We start from the raw sequence: 23471 nt of genomic DNA, 5'->3' as shown, positions 1-23471 counted from the left end.
TCATGTTCCCTGGTCTCTGTGGAAGTGATGTGCAAACCCACTCTGCAATGCCCCCTGGCCCAAGCAGCCACAGTCAGGACTCAAGATGGAGACCTCTGGACTGGGAAAACTGGGACTCCCCTATGAAGACCACTCACTCCAGCCTGTGGAATCTGAGAATGGCACCCCCATTTTATAGACCAAGAAGCAAGGCCCAGAGATGGTGGTTAGGGACCCCTGCAGGGACTTGGCTAGTTTCAGACCTGCTTACCCGCGAAGTGGCTCAGCAAATGGCAGCATCCTTCAGGAGGGGCAGCTTCGTTATCCTGCGTGGGTGTGCTAGACACAGGCCCTTGGATGGAGACTGTGTGTGGCCATGCAGCAAGGCAGCAGGCCTGTCCCCAACCCCTAGGGTCAGCAGAGGAGACACTAAGGACTCAGAGAAGGCCTGAGGGACCAAGGAGTCAAGGCTAAAGCCAAAGGAGTCTAACTAAGGAACATTGAGAGCCACCGTTGACAGTCACCGTTGTTTGGGAGGCTTGCCAGGGTGGTGGGTGGAACCTCCCAGGTCCTTGCTGCCATACTCCTCAGGCAGAGCCTCCTGAACTTGGGTTCTAGGTTTCCCTTGGAGCCCCTTTCTCTCTCTCTCTCTCTCTCTCTCTCTCTCTCTCTCTCTCTCTCTCTCTCTCCCCTCCCCTCCCCTCCCCTCCCCTCCCCTCCCCTCCCCTCCTCTCCTCTCCTCTCCACGGAGACTCCTTATGTAGCTCAGACTGGCCTAGAACGAACCCCTCGGCTCCTGAGTGTCCATAACACACTATTTAACTGCTGCTTCCTGAGAGCCGTGGTTCTTTCTTAAAAGTTGAAAGGTGCTTAGGCAGGAAGGTCACAGGTTCTAGGTCAGCCTGAGCTACACAAGAGGGTTCTGGGACAACCTGAGCTATATTATGAGACTCTCTTATCTCAACCCAAAAGGAAAAGGTCCCGTTGTTTGTTTTGAGAAAAGGTCTCAGGTGGACCCTGGCCATGCTGTGCCTGGACCACAGATGGGTGTCACCCACAGTCCTCCTTGAGTCCCAGCTTTCTTTGGCACAGGTGTCAGGCCCCAAATAGCTGAAGGCAAGGTGCTGGTGTCCCACGTCAGCTCTAGGCAAGCAACCCCCCGCATCGAAGCAGGACTTGGTTTCCCCAGCCCTGGAGCAAGAAGGCTTTATTCACCTCCCTTCCCTCCTCCCAGGACTGTGTTGCCATGCAAGTCCAGGGTCCTCTCCTCAGAGAGAAGCACAGAGTGAGAACATTGCTAGGTCTGTTCAATGGCTGTTCCCCAAGCTCTCTGTATGAGCCCTCCCAGCTCCCCAGCTGGCCCTGAGCCACCTACATCCTGACTTCCCATCTCCTGCTGATGGTGGCTGATTCATTGACCAAGGAGTACCAGATTACCCTCACAGGGTCCCTTCCTTGTCCCCGGCTCTGAAATCTCACACAGGTGCCTATGGGAGGAAAGGGTAAGGCCGTGGACATCACCCACACACCCCCGCTCTCAGGGCTTCTCAGTCCTTATGGATCCTGACCCAAGACAAAAAGGGGGTCAAAGGGATGGCAGAGGCAGCAAGGTCCGAAACTGACAGGGAGGGAGGGGGAGAAGGAGGGACATACACAAAGACCGGCCCACAGGGAGGCAAGACTCTGAAGCAGAAAGAAATGGGGACAAAGAAGAGGGGTTCATAGGAAAAAGAACACCCCTCCCCACCCACACCCAAACAGATGAGTGGAATGAAGTCAGGGGTGGGAACGGTATCGGGTACACAGACCGGTGGGAGCAGGAGTGTGAGAAAGGAGAAAGATAGGCAGAGATTTGGGGAGGGAGACAGGAGGGAGCCAGGCCCAGACCAGAAGAAAAGCCAGAGAAATTGAGGGGTAGAGGAAGAGACCCCCCCCACACACACCGACAAGGGCTAACAGGGAGACGTGGGGGGGCGTTGCGAAAATAAATATTTATAAATGCAGTTTCTAAATTCTTTTTGCATTTCCCTGGTAAATTATTCATCTGTGTGTCTCCTGCTCTTCGATCTGCTAGAGGAGCTGGGGGGGGGGGGTCTTTTCTGTGCGCTCCCCCTCCATCTTCCTCTCCGTTCTCCTCCACGCGCCTCTCATCCCTTCCTTTTCCTCCCTTTCTCCATCCTCCCCTTCAGTTCCTCCTCCCGCTCCAAGCCTCCAGCTTCCGGTCTCCTCTGCAGGTCCGCAGACGAGGAGGGGCCGCCACCCCGAGGTGACCAGCTGCCACGCTCTGGATTTCTTCCCTGCCTTAAAGAAGAATAATCATAAGTCAGTGAGAAGAGGATTTAAAAAAACACGCTGCCGTCGCGGCTGTCTGGCACCCCCAACCGGGACCGCGGGAATCTTCCTCTAGAGGCCAGGATTCTGGGGCTGGGAAGGCAGTGGCAAGGGGAGGCAGCTGGGACCTGAGGGTCTGCCTGCAGCCAGCGCCACAGCTAGTTCCCCAGGCCCAGACCAGCTCCTCAGCTCACAGAGCCTCAGTTTCCCCCTCTGGGGGGCGGGTAGGACTAGAAGCTACCTCCCCGCTGTATCTGTCAGGAGACAGGTGAGGCAGTTCTCAGGCCCTCTGACAAGTATTTTGTTAAGCACATTGGTTCACAGATTGGTTTGGGGATTTTTGGTGCTTGGAGCAGGGTGGGGGTGGGTGGGGGGGGAGTGGGTAGGAGGGGCGCTCAATCCCAAGACCTTGCATGGACTAGGAAAGGGCTCTACCACTAAACCATATCCTAAGTCCTTCCTTTATTTTTACTATTATTATTTTTGACAAGGTTATTTTGAGTGGCACAGGCTGACCAGGAATTCACAATCCTCCTGCCTCTACCTCCTGAGTACAAGGATCCTAAGTGTCTAGTCATCATGTCCAGGTGACACACTGTACATCAGGCTAGCTCTGGTGATCCCAACATTCCGGAGTCTGAGGCAGGAGAGTTTGAGTCTAGCCTGGGCTATAGAGTGGGGCAGAAAAGGAAAGAGGGAGCAAGAAAGAACTGAAAGGAGGGAGGGGAGAGAACACAGAATTGGGGGTGTGGCTCAGTTGGTGGCCTGCTTGCCGGGCATACAGGATTTGAACCTCAGGTAGTATAAAAAATCAGGGATGGGACATGGGGTAGAGGTAGAACACATCCGTAATCGCAGTACTGGGGAGCTGGAGGCCGGCTGTGGGTTCCTTTTGCTGGCACCACCTCAGGAGACCCTTGAGGCTACCCTGTAACTGGCCTGGGCCAGGAGCAGGCTCAGGACATCCCTCTTGCCAGAGCCCTCCCCCCACACCTGCTCTGACCCTGATGGCTGCGAGGACCTGAACCCAGGCTCCTGGGCGATGATGCCTGCAAGGGCCCACTCTCCATGAAGCTGTGAGCTCACTGTATCGTGGACTCTGGCTTTCTCCCGGCTTGTTTTATTTGTGTGTACTGTTTGACACATGTTCCTATGTACATATGTTTGTGGGGTATATTGGTCAGGGTTCCTTACAGCTATGGTTCTCAACCTTCCTAATGTTTTGACCCTTTAATACAGTTCCTCATGTGACCCCCCAGCTGCAAAATCATTTTCATTGCTATGTCCTAATTTTCCTAGTGTTATGAATTGTAATGTAAATATTTTTAAGATAGAGATTTTCAAAGGGGTCACGACCCACAGGTTGAGAAACTCTGCTCTAGAGCCCCAACGACATATAAACCTCCCCAACCCCCTCCTACACTTGTGTCCTTCGAATAGCTATATATATTCAAATGTATACATATATGTGTGCTTGCGTATACATGTGTGTGTATGTGTCCTTTGAATATCTATATATCTAGATATATAGGTGATTATTTTAGAATGGCTTAGAGTTTGTGATCCAGCTAGTCCAACAATGGTTGCCTACCAACGAAGGTCCAAGAACCCAGTAGTTGTTCAGACCACAAGGCTCGTGTCTAGGCTGGTCTTCAGTGTATGCCAGAATCCTGAAGAAGTAGGCTAGGCTCTAATGCCCATGAAGGGATGGGTTTGCCAGGCAGAGCAAGCTTGTCCTCTCTGCAGGCCTCTGTCACAAGGTTACTTAAAAGCAATCTCCCCGGTTCAAATGGTTTAATCAAGAAAAATATCCTTCAAGGTATACCCACTGTTTGGATTTTGGTTAATTCCAGATGTCGTCAGGTCAACAAACATGAGGAGACTCACAGGGGAGTTCGCCTGCACATATGCATACCCACATGTAGAGGTAGGAGGTCGACACTGAGTGCATTTCTCAGTCACTTTTTGAGGCAATGTCCCCTCATTAGAGCTCAGTGGTGGCCCAGGCTGGCTGGCCAGCAAGCCCCAGTGTCCCACTGTCTCCCGTTGCCCAGTGCCCTGTACCACTGCACCCTCCCAGGCTGCTGGGGATCAAGACTCAGGTCATTCTGTTTACAAGGCCAGCACCTTACAGACCGAGCCATGGCTCCAGTGTCTCCCACCTCCCCACCTCTTCCTGCTCTGGATCATTCTTGATGCTACTCCAGGGCTGTTTTGGTTTCTCTGTTTCTTTCAAGAAAGGTTTCTCTGTGTAGCCCTGGCTGTCCTGGACTCACTCTGTAGACCAGGCTGGCCTTGAACTCACAGAGATCTGCTGGCCTCTGCCTACTGGGATTAAAAATGAGCGCCACCACGCCCCCAGCTTGTTTTGTTTTTTTTTAGACAATGTCTAACGTGACTAAGAATGGTCTTAAACTCACTCTATAGCTAAGGATGACCTTGAATTTAGGGTCGAGACCTCCAAGTGCTGGGATTAGAGACAAGCATCAAGCTGGTTTGTATGGTGCTGAGGATCTGTCGCAGGGCTTTGTATATGCTAGGCAAGCACTCCTTCCCCACCCCCTAAGGGTGTCTTTGAGTACCAAGGAAGACTGGAAAATACTGGTAACCAGATCTGCCACTCATTCATGACATGTCTCCAAAGCTGCAGAGCAGGGCTGTGAAGGCCCCGTGAGCCAGCACTCGCACACAGATCCGGTGCAAATCTACCTCCTCACTGGACCAAGTTCCTCCAGAAAGGCCCTGGTGGTGTCAGTCAGATGGGTGGAGTCTGGGACTGCCAGGTAGGCGTAGGCCTGCACTCCGGGCTGTCCTCAACCTAAGGAAGCCGCACAGGTGTCTGAAAAGGTGTGTGTGTGTGTGTGTGTGTGTGTGTGTGTGTGATCGGACAACAGAGATGGAAATTTCTTTTCATCCAGGAAATCATCAGCTCTGCTTCTCAGAAGCGCAGCAGTGACCTCCCCAAGTCCTTCTACCAGAGTAAATGATAGGGGCCTTGATGCTTCCAGAGAAGACCCTGTAGGGATACTTGCTTGCCACCCCACCCAACAGGAAGAAGGCTCACCCCACTCTCCTTTATTTTTGGAGGGCTTGGGAGTCCACATCTACAGGAGGGTTCTAGAAGTCTTTGCCAGAGATTTTTCTGTGTTTGTGTGCTTGGGTGTGTGCATGTGCATGTGTGTATGTCTGAGTGTCTGTATACACATATTTCTGTGTGTATGTATGTATATGTTTGAAAATAAATGTATAGTTATGTGCATATCTGTGTATCTGTACATGTCTATATGTGTGTATGAGTGTATGCATATGTGTATGTATGTAGGTGCATGTCTGTTTCTCTGTGTTTGTGTCTATCTCTGTGTTTGTGTCTGTCTCTGTATTTGTGTCTGTTTCTCTGTATTTCTCTGTTTCTGTCTCTCTGTGTCTATATATTTGTATTTCTCAGCGTCTCTCTGTGTGTCTCTGTGTGTGTTTCTCTGTGTCTTTGTGTCTGTGTGTACTTTCCTGCCTGTTGTTTTCAGTGTCACTGGCTTGGCCTGATGACTTTATAGCCAGGTGTGTGCTTTCCCCAGAATCAATTAGTCCAGTGACACCCACCCCTAAACACACACAGACACACACACACCAGTGACACCCACCCCCAAACACACACACTCACCATAGAAAGAGAGATTGATTGATCTGGGTCAATGAGGTAAGGCTTTGGGAAGGTGTCCTGCAAAGAACACATTGGGCGGGAGAGATCTCCAAATGCTGATCACCCACCCTGAGCAGCTGTAATGTTGCTGGGTAGGTGCTGTAGGTTTCAGACGCCTGCAGAAAGCTCTAGAAGGAGTGCCCTGAGCTAATTTCAGAGATCATAGGCCTGGGGAAGCTGGGTCTCAAAGGCCACACAGACAAAGAAAGTGTCCAGTTCCCCCTGCCTCAGCTTGGCACCTGTGACCGAGGCCTAGAATAACCAGACCCCTTCCAGTCGTAGAGTAGAGGCAGTCCTGTCCTGTCCCTCCTCTTCAGTGTCCCTCTGGGAAGAAGAGTCACCTGCTCCCTGGGACTCTGGTCTCTTCCACCAGAAACTCTCAAAAGCTTTTTCTCAGGCCTGAAAAGTAGCACTGTCAGGACACCAGTGCCCAGGAGACTGCCAGCACATGGTCTGTTGGTCATCACAGAGTGTCACAGGCTTTCACAGTGGCCCCAGGAGGAAGGGCCTGCTATTGTGTCCACCACACCACAAGGAAACTAAGGCACGGTGAAGAAGGTCCCTCCCCTGGAAATACCACCTACAGTCTCCTTTTCTACAGAGAGAGTGAACCCCTACCTCACCAGAAACCTCAGCACAAGCCACCCACAGGACTCTCGCAACATGGAAACTGTCCCTAGCCCCTAGTGACCTCCAACTAGTTTTCTGAAATGATCTTCCTATGTAGCACTGACTGGACGGGAGCTCACTGTGTAGACCAGGCTAGCCTCCAACCTGCAACAATAATCCTGCCTCCACCACCAGAGTGCTGTGGTTGCGAGCGTGCAGCACCGTGCCCAGCTCCAGAATTTGTCTTCTGATGTCTGGGGCGTTCCCTGAGCAGAATATCCATCCACACAGCTCACGGGGTTACACCACACACCAGCCTTTCTTCCCATTAATGACTCCTATTCCAGCATGGCTGTGTGCTCGTTTGCTCACGCAACGGAGGGCTCCATCTCACTCCCATCCTTGGTTACTGTGAATGATGTAGCTGGGATAACGGGTATAGGAGTGTCCTTTGAGACCCTGGTTCAATTTTTGGTGGCAGAGATCCAGAAGTAGATCAAGCATACAGTAGTTCTTTTCTTTTATTTCTTTTGGGGGGAACCAGAATCCTGTTTCCGTAGCAACCGCACCATCGGGTCAATGCTTCATCCTGTTGCCATAGTGACTGAACCATTGATTCAATGTATCCTCTTCACATCCTCGCCAACACTTGTTGTTCTCTTTCTCTTGACTGTGGCCATCTTGACATGTGAGAAGTGATACCTCCTGGCTGGTTTACATTTTAAAAATTGTGTGTGTGTATGTGTGTGTGTAGGGGTGTGTATGCATACCTGCCACTGTGTGCATGAGCAGGTCAGAGGACAACTTTCTGAAGTTCGTTCTGTCCCTCAGTCTTTTCATAGGTTCCTGGGATGGAACTCAGGTTGTTGGCAAATGCTTTTATCTGCTGAGCCATCTTCCTAACCTCTTAGCTCATTTTTGTTTGTTTTGAGACAGTTCCCCTGTAGTCCAGCTGGTCTTGAACTCTCTCTCTCCATCGCTAAGGCTGACCTTGAACTTGAAAGGCAGGCCACTGGCTGTACCAACTCATGATGGCTCTCAGTGAAACTATGTGGTGAGCCAGGTCACCCAAGAGATGCTCCTGAAAGCCATGGAGACAGGCACAGGATTGCCTGAGTAGCTGGGAGAGCCTTCCAGTACAGAATTCCCCAGGCAGATATCTGGCCACACCCCAACTCCTTAACGTACATCCTCTGTGCTTCACAGGATCTCTTCCTTGTGAGCCTCCGTTATGGCTCAGCTGAGCTCCGAACTCCAAGCAAGTCTGAAGCAGAGGAGGCAGGCCCCACCTGGGACAGGGAGATGCGTTCTCAGCTGCTGTCATGGCCACAGGCACACGACCTGACCCTGTGGTACACTGACGCAGAGGCACACACCATTCTGACACAAGCGTGCCCATGGCCATGCACAGAAACACACAGACCACTCTCCCAGCCTGTCAGGCTGATCAGGAGACACAGAATAACAACACAGAGCCACCATGCAAGCACGCACACACCCTGCAATGTGTACGTTCCACCCTGACACAAGGGTGCTGATGGACAGGGTCACACCCCAGGGACACAGCAGCACACTCACAACACAATGGCACATAAGCACACACATGATTGCATGCATAGCACACACATGCACATGCTACTCAAACAGGTACATCCTGTGCACTGTGCACACACACACGCGCGCGCGCGCACACACACACGCACACACACATATGCACACACGGTGACACAATCCTCTAGGCATCCTATGCTCAGAGCCTTCTCTTCCCAGGCTCTGGTTCGCAGCTCTGAGAACCCAGATTTAGCTTTATGTGACACTTGAGAAACAGGGAGTCCAGTCTTAGAATGACATAATTTGGCAGGTAAGGACTGACTGGGGAGAGGAGAGAAAGGTTAAGAGGTTTGTGTGGGGTGAGGCTGGCCAGAGTCACACACAAGCACACATGCCCCAACATACCCTGGTTGAGAACAAACTCTCAGAGCAACCTGGGAAAGGACTGTGAAGGTCAAAGACAAGACACACAGAGCCACAACACCCCACCCACTTGCTTCACTACCCCCTTCCCAGTGAAAGGCTCTGTCTGGGCCTCAGTTTCCTAATCTGCACAATGAGTGGGATCCAGACCCACCTCACAGGTTAGCATGGACTAGCTGATGCTATTCCCATACAGTCACAGCCCCCAAAGCTGGGGCTTTGGGGGAGCTTCCTTGCTGGGAGGCATCTGTTCACTCAGGCTCACATCATCATGCAGGCTCCAGACTAGCTTCCCCTGGGGAACCGGACATCTACCTCCCAGTGTGGTTCTGGTCCCCACTGGACCCCAAACCCAGTAAACAATTTTGCATATATTTAAATCTCCTCTGTGGGCTCCCAGGCTCCACCCCGCTCTCAAAGGAGAGAAAGAAATGACAAAGGCATCATTTGTCTCCGTCGAGCACCCCATCTATCAGGGTCGCCGAGCCCGTCGCCTCGAATGAGGCGCGCACCCGGGAAGGCCGCTTTAATGGGCTCCGCGTGTGACTGCAGCCGGGCGGTGCAGGGCCGGCATTTGCATACATATTAAACGGAGCAGTAAAAAATGCAGACATGCAAACCATTTGGACGGCTCCTCGCACACAGCCTGCCAGGAAATCAATCTTTGGGTTTCTTAAAGGAAACCTGCTCCAGAGAAGGTGGGGACGCCGCGCAGCCCAGGACTGAGGGGTGGGGGGAATGCCAGTCAGTGTTCTGTCTGTCTGTCCACTGGGCTTTCCCAGCCCCAAGGAAGCAGGGGCAGTGAAGGGAGCCCTGTACATCCTGCTATATGCCCTCTGCCGGGAGGCTCTGCTTCTGTGAGAGCTGGGAGTGCTCGCTCCATCTTTGTGACTAGGGTGGTTGAGTTGTGCTGAGCCACAAGCCCAAGGCGACCCAAGCACTGGGGTCTCTGGAGGGTCTCTTCAAGCTGTGTGACCTTAGGAGAGTCATTAACCTTTCTGTTTTCTAAGCAAGTAGTGTAATACGCCTCCCCTACAGTGTGATGTTTGATTAGAGTAGACCAAACGTATAAAACACTTGCACCCAACTGGAGTCTGGTGGCTCGTACCTGTGCCTTTAATCCCAGCACTAGGAAGGCAGAGGCAGGAGGATCCCTTGTCTATAGAGTGAGGGCCAAATGAAAACTGACCGCAGGAGAAATGTATGAGAGGCCGCTGAGCTACACATCCTTTTTTTGTCGACAGAGTCAAGTCTCTCTTTCCTACCTCCGGACCTACACAGGGCTTTGACTCTCAAGGGAACTTCCACCTCAGCACTAGAGGGCTTGTGACCCAAAAGACAGGTCAGCTGTGCGTTTCTGCAGGGATGTGGGCACCTGAGCAGACACATCCCCCAACTCCATCCACCCCTATCCCTGCCCCCCCCCCCCCCCCCCCCGCCACTCGCCAGAAGAGGAAAGTGGTCTAGCATTTCTGGCAGTGCCAGCACCCACCTCCTGGAGTCCACTGTGCAGATAAGGAAACTCAGGCTGGGCTGGAGGTGCGAAGGCTAGTGAGCCTCAAAGTACTGGAGATGGAGTTGGGCTGTTGACAGAGGGGCGGCCCCTCCCCCGAAGTGTAGGAGGACTCTCACCAGAAGAGCCATGAGGCTAGGAGAAAGAAATGAGCCTGAGGCCCATTGGCCTGCGGGTGAATATTTGGTACCTAACAAGATCTTGGCTGGAAAGAAATACCAGAGGAAGGGAGGAAAGAAAAAACCAGAAACTTCCTAAGTTAGCCCGACTGGCCTCCCTTGCTTCCCCTCACTGTCCCAGAGGCAAGGAACAGGGTGCTAGGCGATTCTCCACACCTTCAAGGGAAGGAAATTGGGACGGTTAGCCCAGCGGGAGCCTCCCTGCTCCTGAGAACCTGGGCTGTGTAGAGATTATCCTGTGGAGGCTCTGAGCATCCTGGCAGGGGACGGTGACCTCTGCGCACCGACGTGGGTAGCAGCCCGGAGCCAAGAGAACCAACAAGGCCCTGCCCACGGCTGTGGCCCCGCAACACCTAGGTGGGCTGTGCCTATTCTGCTGGGGTGGCCTCTGCCTCCCTTAGAAGCCTAAACTTTGGAGCCTCAAAAGCCCGAGGTGGAGGCAGTGAGGAGAGCTGATGGGGGGGATGGGTGTGGGGGGTCGAAGTTACTGGAACCCTGGGGCTATTGCTCAACCTGGGGGAGCCCGGCCTTAAGGCCTGCCGGCCCCCACTGTATTGCCCCCCTACTCCGGTCCTCCTTCCCTCCCGGCTCCGCATAACAAACATTCTTCTCCAACCAACCCCTGCAGCAGCAGCCGGGAAAGGGGGGAACTACCGCAGACAGCAGGCGGCCGCCAGAAACGCTTAACCCCTTCGCTCCCAGCCGCTGGAGCCCATGGCCCCGGGGAGGGAAGTCGTAGCTGCCAGGGGCCTTCCCAGGCTCTGGTGACCCGGTCAGGTGACTGACCTGGATCAACAAGTCGTCAATCTGTCTGCCAGAAACTCACTCAAAAGTTTCCAGAGCTGGCCCTGGGCGGTGTAGTAGAGGGGGTGCGGGGACCCACCGCACTTCCCCAATTATAGTGCTCTGCCTGAACTGGTGGAAGTGGTTCCCACTAAGTTCGGAGGGCTTCCGCGTATCCAGAGGTGATCACTTTAGGGAGCTTAGGACAGAATAAGATTGACATCTTCTGTGGTGATCCCCAGGTGGAGAGTACACCTCTAACTCCCCACCCCCACCTTTCACCTTATGAAGTGAAGGCCAGAGGTTTGAGCTGGGAACCACATGGCCAAGTTTCTTCAATACAGAGTAACTCAGGGCCTGGGCAAGGTTCTGCCAGCAAAGCCTTTGCTACACCGGAGACCAGAGTTGGACCTGGAGCCCTAACACCAACATCAGAGACCCAAGCCTGGTAGCATTCTACTGTAATTCTAGGGGTAGATGAGAGGCCCACCAGTTGGGCCTAATTGTGGACCTTCAGGTCCCAGGGAGAGATCCTGTCTCAAAAACAGGGCCTGAGGACCAGGCTGGCCTTACCTTCCATGTGTGTGCATAAATACAAAACAGCAACCTAGTGTGTGGAGGTGGGAGGCAGGGGATTCAGGAACAGATCAATACACTGAGGGTCACCTGAAGACACCGAAGGTCCACCAACGGGATACACTCCACAGCATCCTGGTGGACACTCTCCTGCAGCCAGGGTAGCCACCCGGCTCCAGACTGGCTGGTCCTCTGGGAGAGGTCAGCACATCTGTATACACCTAGAGTCCCAGGATGCACCATGGAGACACAGGAAGATGTTAGCAAGTGCCGAGAGAGCCGAGAGCCCTGAGGCACACAGCCTCCTGGAGTCTTGAAGGAAACTTGAGTTCGAGAGCGAGAGCGACTGGCCCAGGCCCCTACCCTGTACAGGCTGGTCAGGGAGGAAGCCAGCATGCCCTCCAGCCTCAGTGTTGGTAGTCACAGGAACAGGGAAGCCACCCCATTTCCACCCCCACCCCCACTGTGTTCCAGTCAGTCTGTGGCTTCTCTGTCTCATTAGACAAACAGAGTCAGAGCTCAGAAAACCAGAAGCCGATTGGAAAGGACAATTAACCTATGCAGCTCTCTCTCTCTCTCTCTCTCTGTGTGTGTGTGTGTGTGTGTGTGTGTGTGTGTGTCCTTTACTTACTAAGGCATGAAGGAAAGAGCCGGAAAGAAAAATAGGGGACAATGTATTTACTACAGAGCCATAATGGCCTTAAACTCACTACATAACTGAGGGTGGCCTTGAACCCTCCTGCCTGTACCATCCCTGAGTACTGGAATGACAGCCACGTGCCACCACCTCTGGTTTATGCAGTGCTGGAAAACCGAACCCAGAGCTTTGTCTGTGTATGCAGGATACTCTACCAACCAAGCCGCCCCCAGCCTTTACCTTTTGATGAAACAGTACTCAGCACAACAACATAGCACAGAGACAATAGAGAGCTCCTTTGCTGGGCTAGGTAGAGGTGGTCTTTGACCCCACCACATGCACACCCATGAGGGCTCTGGGTCCCCCTCACTAGCCCACACTCTCCAGGACAGGTTGAGAGCCACAAGGCAAATTCAATCTGCGGTTCTGTGGGCTCCCACACAGGCCTGACAGAAAGCAGGTGCCTCTGGTCCTTAAGGCCTTCCCCCCAGTTCCTTCTGCTTCCCAAGCACGCTCCCAGGCAGAGGCAGGCTGCAGGCTCCAGCCTCTGTAGCCAGCCTCCTCCCTAGTCTGTTTGTTGGGACAGCAAACTTAGGCCAGAGTGGAGTCTATGTGCGGGTCTTCTGGAGACCCACCCAGGATGTTCCCTGGCCCAGAATCATGCTGAGCCTAGACTGGCAGGCAGAAGCTGGCAGTCCCCATGCCTGTACATCCCTGGCACAGGGGGCACTGAGCTCTTTCTCCTGGGATGATCCCTTCCAATCAATAGGACTTAGACATATGGCTTCCTCGAACTTGGAGTGTTGTCAAGATGGTAACCACTGTAGGCTTTGTCCTAGGGAAGCAATCATGAGTCCAGACTCTGCCTCTGAGTGAGAGCCACAATGCGGGGGGCCAGGGAGGGGCGGACACAATACCAGTATCACCCATTTTATAGATGGGAAACTGAGGACATGAATTCACTAGCCTGAGCTACACAGTCAGTGATCAACAAGGCTCAACCTAGGATACAGTTGTGGTGAGCACCTGGAGACACAACTCACTTACCACTAGGCTTCTCAGCCAGGGGCCAGGGCCCACCCCACCCTTGTCTATGTGGCCCTTTGTCACAGCCTACCAGACTCTAGCTTGTCAGTATGGGCCCTAACTCCTTACCCTGTCTATGTATTTAACCTTTCAGAGATCTGCCTGCCTCTGTCTCCAGAGTGCTGGAATTAAAGGCATGGCCACCACTGCCCTGTGCAATCAATGAATATGTTATCTCATCTATAGCATTTATCACTTGCTTGGGTTCATCCCAGCTCCCTCTGTTCCAATCCTGTCCCAGGCTTCTAACATGACTATAGCAGTGAACACACACACATATATACACACACACACACAAACACATGCACACACACACACACACACACACAATCTCACTTCATGCATTGCTTACAAATGAATGGTCTAACCTGGGAATGTGGATGGAACAGGCTGCCTAGGGGTGAGGATGGCCTGGTAGAGTACAGCTGGAGAGGTGGCCCTGTGTGATTGTTACTGCTGTGGTTCCCTTGAGCTCAGCTGATAAATTCCCGTTTCTTCCATATCCTTCACATCCCAGGTTAACACTCTAGCCACTAATATCCAGTAAATGGTAAGAAACCAACCATGTGTGCCGGGAAGGATACCTCTCATGCTGAAGTGATGGTTGCCATGGTCACCAGCCTCCAAGATGGTCTCCAAATGATCCCTACCTTCAGGCATTTACAGGCTGGCTTGTCCCCTTCCACAGTGAGTAAGGGTGGTTGGGGCACCCAGTAGGATGTGAGGGGCTGACTAAGAGCTCTCCAAGGTAGTCATAAAAGGCTCTTTTACATTGCTCAATCTGGTAGAAGCCAGCTGCCATCTTGGAAGGAAACTCAAACAGATCCGTGGTTCATGAGACAAGTCTGTAGGAAGCACAAACTCAGTGCTCAGAAGGGCCTTCGGACAACTGCAGCCTCAGTGACCTCGGGCTGGGGACAGCCAGCCAGCGGGGCTGCAGCTGAATTCCTGATCCACTGAGACCGAGATAAAAAGTGCTTGTTGTTTTAAGGGGGGGGGGAGCATTTGTTATGCAATGGTCGGTGACTAATGCAGACACAGAGAGAAGGGTCATCCACGAGCTTCCTAAAGTTCCTTCCCAGGCACACTGACCCACCCCAAGGCTAAGCTTCGGAAGCACTCTCAGAGAATGCAGGCAGACCACCTGGACTCCTTGTGTGAGCAGCACCCTCTGGGCAGGGGAGCTGTCCCGCAGCTCTGTGTTCCTCAGAAGCTCTGGGGCTCTGCCACCAGAATCCTTTGGGACACACAGCCTAACTGTCACGTGATCTCCTGAGGTCTTGTCTTGACTCTGCCCCCTTGGGGAGAAGGGTGTTTTCTGGTATCCCACCATGCATCCTGGAGTCCCCATCCCTGTGCACGCTAGCTAGCTGCCTCCAAAACACTCAGGGACATTTCTCTGAGGGAATACAACCATGGTCTTCAAACACGACCCACCGGAAAATGGCATAGGATAGAGAAAAATTCATTTCACACGCAACTTTTCCAGGCCGAATCCACCCCCCTTCAGGGAGGCAAGGCAGCGCTCAGCAAACCACATTCTTTCGGGTCCCTGGGGCCTTGTGGGGGTGGGAACGGAGCTCTGTCTGCACTGTAGAAGGCAGAGAGCTTTCTTTTCTGTTACAAGTATAATTCTCCCCTGGAGTTGCTCTCTCCTTCCTGGAATAGAATCCCAGGATTCTCTAGACCCGGAGCCTTCCCTCGAAGATCCCAGAGGCTGGCAGTCCCCCCCCGCCCCCCCCCCGCCACTCCACACCCCACACCTCCGTGGACTTGGGGCAGCAGCAGGGGTGAGGTGGGGAGCGGCAAATATTGAACCCTTGGGGCCCCAAACAAGCACAAACAGCCCACCCTCTGTCCCCGCTGGGTCGGGGTCTCCCACCCAACCCTACAACCCTAGCCAGCCCACTGCTGCAGAATCCGGGAAGGATCCCCATCTGACCCGAGGCACACCAAAAAAAAGTTGGGGAGGGCCGGCATGAGCCTTGGAAAGGCTGGCTGAAGGTGCCTCTCCCCTCCTAGGCAATCTGTCCCGGCTCAGCCTCTACCAGGGGCGCCCAGTTACATTTCCTGAGAGGCGGTTGCATGCCTCTGTTTTCTCTCTGCTTCCCTCACTCATCATGGATAGCCATAGAAAGGTCGTGGTGAGACAGGCTGGGAAGGGGAGACACCCAAATGAGTGGTACTGTAGCTGCACCGACAGCAGTAAAGACCTGCGCCCCACACCAGGGCAGGGCAAAGCCGGGCACTCGGGAGGTGGAGCAGGCGGGGGAGGAGCTTAAGGTCAGTCCAGCAACACTGTGAACTAGAGGCTGGGCTACTGGAGACTCTATCCACAGAGGGAAGAGGGGGACAGGAGGAGAAAGGAAGAGGAGGAAGGAGAAGAGGAGGAAGAGGAAGAGATATCAGATAGAGATATCAGATCTTTCTCAGGCACCTGAAACCCAGGAAAAATGTAATGGGACCCAGAGGTTGAGTGGCAAGGAACTCATCTATGAAGGTCAAACAGCAGCAAGTAGTATTGAGAAGGACCCTGCAGGGTTTCCCTGAAACCTGCTGAGGGAAGGCGTCCTAGATGGGTAGCCATAGAGACTGTGGAGAAGTTGTGTGCCTCTCTCCACCTAATGGCTCATTCTAGTGGTACCTAGTCTAGGGAGCTTTCTGGTAAGACATCTGTGCTGGTCACATCCTCTCAGAGACCCTGTGGTGGCTATACCTTCCCGACTAGGGTTGTGCTTGTTTTGTTTTTTAGCATGGTAGCAACTGTGTCTGAGCCTCCTCTAGGAGGAGCTAAGCTGAGAGAGGGTGCAGGGGTGGGGGGAGTGGGGGACGGTAACTCAGCCCTTGACTCCTCCCAGATGAGGATGAGCCTACCTTGGGGCTGCTAGAGGCAGAGCACAGCTGGACAGAATCCAAGGAAGAGAAAACCAGCCAAGAGTCTACTGCACGTGTGTTCAGGGGAAAACCCAAGCATGGCAGTGTACACAGCTATGATCTCAGCTCTGGGAAGCTGAGGCAGGAGGATACCTAGAGATGGCTGGCCAGCCTGGCCAGCTGGTTAGTGGCTGCAGGTTCAATGAGAGACCCTCTCTCAAAAAGTAAGATGGAGGCTGGGCATAGTGGCCCATGGAGGCAAAAGACTACAGGGCTACACACACACACACACACACACACACACACACACACACACACGGTGAAGAGTGATTGAGGAAGACCGCATTGTTCACCTTTAACCTTCTTATCCATACACATGTGCACACAAACATGTACACACATGCACTAAGAGCACACATAAACACACACACGATTCTCATATGTAGGAGATTATGGTCTAGGGACCACAGGAAGGGTGAGCCAACTGGACCCCAGTGGGAATTCACTTTGGAAATAAGTGACAGATCCCACCCACTGTAACAGGGAACCTAAGAACTGATGTTAACTCACAGGTGGGAATTTTGGTTTTGGGCTTTTTAGACAAGGTTTCTCTGTGCCCTGGCCATCATGGAACTCGCTCTGTAGACCAGGCTGGCCTCAAACTCATGGAGATCCACCTGCCTCTGCCTCCTGAGTGCTGGGTTCAAAGGTGTGTGCCACCAGGTCTAGCCTAACTTTAAAAAAAAAAAAAAGACCGGATCTCTCTATGTAGCCAGAGATCTGATTCTACCCCTCAAGTGCTGGGTTATAGGCACATGCCATTACACCCTGTCCAAATTAATTTTTAAATTTCTGTATATCTGTGTAAGAGCCCATGAGGTCCCATGCAGATGCCTGTGGAAGACAGAGGCCAGAGGGTACCAGATTCTCTCTAATGTACAGGTGGTTGTGAGCTGCCTGCTGTGGGTGCTGGGAACAGAACCCGAATCCTCTGCAAGTCTCTCAACCACTAAGCCTTTTCTCCAGCCAGTCTCTGCTCCCAGGAAAGACCTCTTCTAGGGCAGAGGCATGCCTAGTTCCTGTTTATAGCCCAAGCCTCAGTCAGCACCAGGGGCTGGAACTCCAAACTCCAGTGCTGTTTCCTGCCAAGCTCAGGGCTGAAGTCTGCAGCAGAGGGGCAGGGCTGGAGCACATCAGCCTCAGCTCTCACACAGTAGGACCTTTACAGTGGCATGTGCTGGTCCTCCAAGCCTGGGACATGGAAGTCCCCATCACTACACTCCCCAGGGACATTGTGAGGCCAAACTGGGCAGGTAGAGGGTTTACCCTCCCTGATTGTTAGCATAAATTGTCATCTCAACAGTCAGTCTCCTAGGAGATAAGCCTCTAAGCACTCTTGTAGGGGGTGGGATTGGGAAGTTCCACCCACCGACTTTATAAAGTGGAGAAAGAGTCCCACTGTGTGTTCATGGCCCTTTGCTTCCTGATTGTGAACAGCTGCTGCAAGCTCCTGCTAGCTTGGCTTGCCCAAAATGCTGTACTGTGAGCCAAGGTAAGCCCTTCTTTCCTGAAGTTGCTCAGGTCTGTGTGTCTTCTCACTGCATCAGAAAAGCAGCTAAGACTGAGCCCACACATGCCCACAGTGTGAGCCACCCTGTTCAAGACCAGCCTGGGCTACACAGTGAGACTCTGTCCCAAAACACATAATATCATCTACCATCACCACACCAATATGCCACCATACCAACACCATACCACACCATTAACACCATACACCACCACCACCACAGCCACCTTTTCTTAAAGGGTGAGGATAAGGACTGACATCTTTCTAACCCCTGTTTCCCAAGCAAGAACACAGTGGCCAACATAGCACTGGGCCAGAGAAAAAGGAAGAGGAGGCCAGCCAAGGCCCTGTCCTGCCCCAGCCCAGAGTCCTGGAAGGCAGACCCAGGCCCGTTCCCCCTTCAATCAGCCCTGCCTGCTAACAAAGAGACATGGCCATACACTTGATTAGACGGAAGGACAACCTGCAAAAGTTCCGGGTCGGTTGGTCGCAGGCAACCATTGTTGGTCAGCCACACGCTATGTGGTTGAGGGCCTTGGCCAGCAATGGACATGTAAAGAGGCCTATGTCACACCGCATTCAGCCACTGATGGCACAGCTGCCCTAGTTTGCACGTGTGCCCCTGTGAGGTTCCTCAATGACACACCTAAGGCCTTACTTATGATGGTCACACCCTTTCCCTGTCCCCGGGCACTGTGATATCAGCTTGTGAACCAGGCAGACAGCAAGACTCCTTCCAGGAGTGAATCCAACTTCCATCAACCTGTCTGCATGCCGAAAAGGAAGGAGCCAGGGCGGCCACCAAGAGGTGCAGAGAGGCTCCAAGGTTGCTCCGTGACCTCCAGCTCTCAGTTTCCAGCCATCACCCACCCCAGAGTCAGAGACCCCTCAGAGACCAGTCACAGCAAGAGCTCGTGTGAGTGACCCTGGCCTGTAACCACACAGCAAGGCCATACACACCGCCAACATTTCTGTACATGGGAATCACAGTGACAAAGATAGAAATTAAATCGGGTCACACACAAAATGGCAGGCTGAGGAGAGGGCTCTGTTGGTGAAGGTTTTGCTGTGTAATCATGAAGTCCTGAGTTTGAATCCCAGGCACCCACATGAGAGCCAGGAGCAGCAACGCCTGTCAGTGACTTTAGTCTCTGAGCTAGTCAGTGAGCCTCAGTGAGAGCCCTTGCCTGAAAAGACAAGGTGGAGGATGACTGGGGCAGATACCTCTGTGTAAAGGCATGTGCACATGTGCCCTTGAACACATATGTGTATACACACACACACACACGCACACGCACACCGCACATGCACACGCACATGCAAAGGTCAGCTTCCACCCAATTTCCAGGTAAGCAAGGAAATAGTTGGGGTGAGAAGGCTCCGGAAGGGGAGTGGGGAAGAAACCAGTCAAATGGACAAGGGAAGGGTGGTCTCAAGCAGCTATGTCACACAGCTCTCCGAAGCTGGGTTCTTCAGACGGACAAGTCTATGGCTGCCTCCTGGAAAGTGAGCTACCCTTCTTGACTCTTTGTTGGCCAGCAGGGCTGGGGCTGGGGCAGAGGACTGACAAGAAGTGGTGGTCAATAACCCAGGGGTGAGAATGGGCTCTGGGGCTGGTGACATCGGCTCAGGATGACCTTCCAAGCCAAAGCAGAGGCTGGCACTGGGTGCCACAGATGCCCCACAGGAAGCTGCCACCTGTCACCCTGTTGGGGTCTTCATTAGGATAAGAAAGAAACAGAACTGTGGGGTGGGAGGTAGTTACAGGACTGTCAGAGCTTATGACACTGGAAGTCACGGAGAAGCTGTTCAACCAAGACCCCCCTGGCTCACTGGGCTTGGAAGGTCTCAGGTTAGCTATTCCAGCACCTTCTCTATCTCTCAGACTCCCTTCCATCTTCATCCCACGGCCTGGGAGAGGAGGCCTGGGTGGCTCCGGTCTGAGCACTCTCAAGCCTTGCTCAGTTCCTTGCCTCAGTTTCCCCATCATAGATTGCCAATAACAACAACACTTGCTAGGGGTGTTGTAGGGACTGCAGAGATCTTTGTGGGGTGATCACAGTCAGGAGCCAGTTCCAGTGTGAGCTACTCCTTCCTCCCCCCGCCCCGCCCCCCAGGCACTTTGCATCTTCCCAGCCCAAGGGTGGCATCTCCTGGGTGTTGTATAAGAAGCCCCAGCCCCACAGGGCTGAGGATGGCTGGCTGCCTATCAGATGAGACATCTGCGTGTTTCAGGCCTATAGCTGCCCGAGATCCCTGCCTCTGTCTGGCTTCTTAAACCACAGAGCAAGGAATTTGATATTTCCTTGTAAGGGCTATGGGCTTTTGTGGTTCCTGTCCTCCTTGGGCATACAGTCTGATTGTGAGTCAGGAACCCAGAGGCTGCAGCAGGAGGGCTGGGGCAGGAGATACTTTCCAGAGAAGATGCTCAGAGGAGGGGCAGGGGAGACAGAGGGTAGCAGAAACTGCTGGAGGCACCCAGGAGCTCACTGTGGGTCAGGGCAGACCCTTACATGAGCTCACTCATGGGGAGACCTTGGGTTGGATAATCAAGGGGAACCACTGCTTGCAAAATCCCTGTCACCTGTGAAGACATAGAACAGGTTCTACCATCACCACCCCCATTTTACATATGAAGAAACTGAGGTTCAGGGAGGACAGCAGCACCCCTCTAGTCCTGCAGCTTTGGTCTATCTCTAGAGAAACCTAGGACCAGCCTGCGTGAGGCCTGTCCAGATCTGGAAGGAAGGGACTAGGGACCAGGGGTAGGAGTTGGGATGGAGGAGCTGAAGGGGTGGGCAGCAAAACCAAAGCCAAATCCTATTAGTACTAGGCAGAGAGATGGAGGAATGTGGGTGAGGACAGGGTCAGTCGAGGAGAGGCCTGGAACCCCTAGAGCACCGGATAGTTCCCCCTCCCTCCCAGGTGCGACCCCTCAACTTCCCGGAAGACACCACCCCCAGCTGGGCGGAGAGAAGGCCCACCGCCCCCGAGCCGCCCAATCAGAGGCACTCCCAGTCTGATGGCGGAGGCGCGGGCTGAGGGTTCCCCGGGCCTTCGGGGGAGCCCGGGGACCTGACCCCGACTCGGTGCCCCCGGCCCCCGCCCCCAGCCTCATTAGCACCGACGCCGGTTGTCTCCCCTAGCTTTCCGGTGGCTCCAGAATTTAAAGGTTAAATCCTAACCTCATCTCAGCAGTTTCTCCGGGCTTTGCCTACCCAGCGCCAGTTGCTGGTAATTATATGCATCTCCGAGCAGCCAATCAGCTGTCAGACTGACAGATACTGATCTTTTCGTTTTATTTTTAGCTCTGTGCTTCCCCCTCTAGTTGCAAAAAAAAATTCTGTTTGTTCTGAAAGCCGCTGCCTGCAGCCCTGCAGCCTGCTCTCATCTCTCCTCCAGCCAGGCGCGAGCAGGCAGCCACTGAGGATGAAGCCTCCATCCCTTCTCCAAAGCAAGGACAAAACGGCCTCTGTCCCCAGCTAAGGGCCGGCCAGGACGAAGCCCCGCTGCTGCACAGGGCCGAGGCGTCCTCGGATGCACAGCCACGGGAGAGAAGATGGCTTTGGCCTGGAGAGGTTGCGGCATGGAATGGAGACAAATCCTGTCGGTGGCGCCCGGAGGCCAGGAGAGGGGCAAAGACAAACAAATAGCGGGGCAGAGCTTCACTGAGAGTGGAGGGGCTTACACAAGCCAGTGACCCCAGAAAAGCAATCACCTCACAAAATGAACAGAAAGGGGCCTAGAAGCTGCCCCAGCTCAGTTTTGCATGGGTAGGCCATGCTAGGCACACTGGACCCTTCTAAGTCACCTGCCATGGGAAAGGCCAGCGATATGCACCCCTGGAGTCCTTTTATGGATCGTTCTAAAAGGCTGTATGGGTCTTCCAGGAGGCCCCTGGTCATACAGTAGATTTTGGAGAGGTCTGATAGACTCTACGGTTTATAGAATTTCCCCTTGTGCCTCAACACTCTGCCCCGAACTCATGCTTGGCCGTAGATAAAGAGAAGCCGGCCAGCCAGGACAGGGCCAGGATCCCATCATGACTTCTCTCTGGAGGTAGAATCCAGTTTAGGACACTGGCCACAGAGGCCTGGATTTAAGCCCAGGTCATGTTTCTCAGCTCTGGGTCCCTAAACAACCACAAGCTCTCAAAGCCACAATGTTCCCATCCATGAAGTGGGTCTCAGGCATGCCTGCACCTCTGGGAGTGACTTGAGGGTAGTAAATGGTCACTCCTGGCTCCAGCACCCCGGGCCTAGCGCCCTAAGAGTATCACCAGGTCCTCTGTTTGGTAGATGGGGAAACTGAGGTTCATCTGACTCTTATTTGGCAGATCTGGGACTAGAACCCTCCCCTCCCTTTTTGGCTTCCTATTCTCTGACACCACAGATGGTGTGCTGAGAAGGCTGAGGAAAAGCGAGGAGAAGGGAATTAGGAGACCCAGCGAGATGGCGGGAGGCAGGAACACCCGGATCAATTACTTGCGCTATAAATTCTGCTGTTTTGCAAAGTGAGCACACAACCAGAGAAGCAGGGATCCCGATAGGACCTGGATTGAGCCGAGCATGCAGCACCCCAGCTGCCGATGAAAAGGATGAGCTGCAGGCTGGGGTGCTGCAGAGGTCAAGGGCCCACAAGTGGGGAGCTGAGGAGAGAATGCAGTTGAGCTCTTGGGAGAGTCAGCCTTTCTGCCGTCCCTAGCGGCTCTCTTCTCTATGCTGCTGGGTGGGAAGCCTGCCCTTTACTCCTGGCCCTGGACTTGGTTCAGAAGAGAGTCTCAACATGCCCATCCATAAAATGGGGTCATGAGGGCATCTCTTCCTGGGGCCAGTGGGAGGGGTCAGTGAAGTGTAAGGTGTGGGTGGCTTTGCGGGGGGGCCTGCACACACAGCAAATAGACTTGCTGCCGTTATGGTTGCTACTAGGAAGATAACCATGGGCTGGGTTGGGGGGCTGGTTTCAGGCAGATGGAAGTGCACTTAGCTATTGAAAGTGGGGAGGGGCTGGGGTGCAGCTTGGTGGATAGAGTGCTTGTCCTGGGGTCGATCCACAGCACCAAACAGACCAGGCATGGTGGTGCACACCTATAAGTCAAACACCTGGGAGGGAGGAGACAAGAGGATCGGGGGTCCCCCCCTGACAACTCAGAAAATTCAAAGCCAGCCTGGACTACATAAGAACCTGCCTTAGAAACAGAGTGGTCGTCCCTGTGACGGGCAGCACTAGAGAGTTCCCACAGCCATGGGGAGGGGTTCCCACCTTGCTGCATGTATCGAGCAGAGACCTGCCTCCATCCTCAGCATAATGCCCCACGGCTGCTGCTTTCCATCTCTGCAACCCTGAACCTCAACCCTTTAGGCCCCAGTGTTCCCATCCGGAAAGTGGCTCTCAACATCACCTCCCTGTGCCTGTGAGGTTGTGTGCTCACATGGCAAAACAACAGAAATCAACAGTCTCAGTAATTGACCATGGTGTCTGCAAGGCATGATCTCTTCCCAGCTGGAAAACAGGGCGAGGAGCTAGGCAGACCCCCTCCCTCCATGGCCTCCATGGGTGCAGAGCAAGGCAGACCCCCATGGCCCTGGAGCCTCCTGCAGCTCCAGAAAGGGGACGGCAGCACCGGCCTCTCCTACTAGAATGCAGGTGTCCGAGGAAAATGGGAT

General features: G+C 53.5%; 1 protein-coding gene across 1 annotated transcript; it reads right to left on the bottom strand.

Moving 5' to 3' along the window:
• Window positions 1-7119: 7119 nt before the first annotated feature.
• On the bottom strand, window positions 7120-21021 carry Cstad (CSA-conditional, T cell activation-dependent protein). Its single transcript, NM_030137.2, has 2 exons — window positions 20991-21021; window positions 7120-7905 (listed from the first exon to the last, which is right to left on the bottom strand). The coding sequence occupies exons 1-2, from the start codon at window positions 20993-20995 to the stop codon at window positions 7596-7598; spliced, it is 315 nt and encodes a 104-aa protein (NP_084413.1). The 5' UTR covers window positions 20996-21021; the 3' UTR covers window positions 7120-7595.
• Between the last annotated feature and the right edge of the window lie 2450 nt (window positions 21022-23471).

The sequence above is a fragment of the Mus musculus genome, chromosome 2 (assembly GCF_000001635.26).
Source record: "Mus musculus strain C57BL/6J chromosome 2, GRCm38.p6 C57BL/6J".
Taxonomy (NCBI): Eukaryota; Metazoa; Chordata; class Mammalia; order Rodentia; family Muridae; genus Mus; species Mus musculus.
The sequence above is the reverse complement of the archived record's forward strand: the minus strand, read 5'-3'. Positions and strand labels throughout refer to the sequence as shown.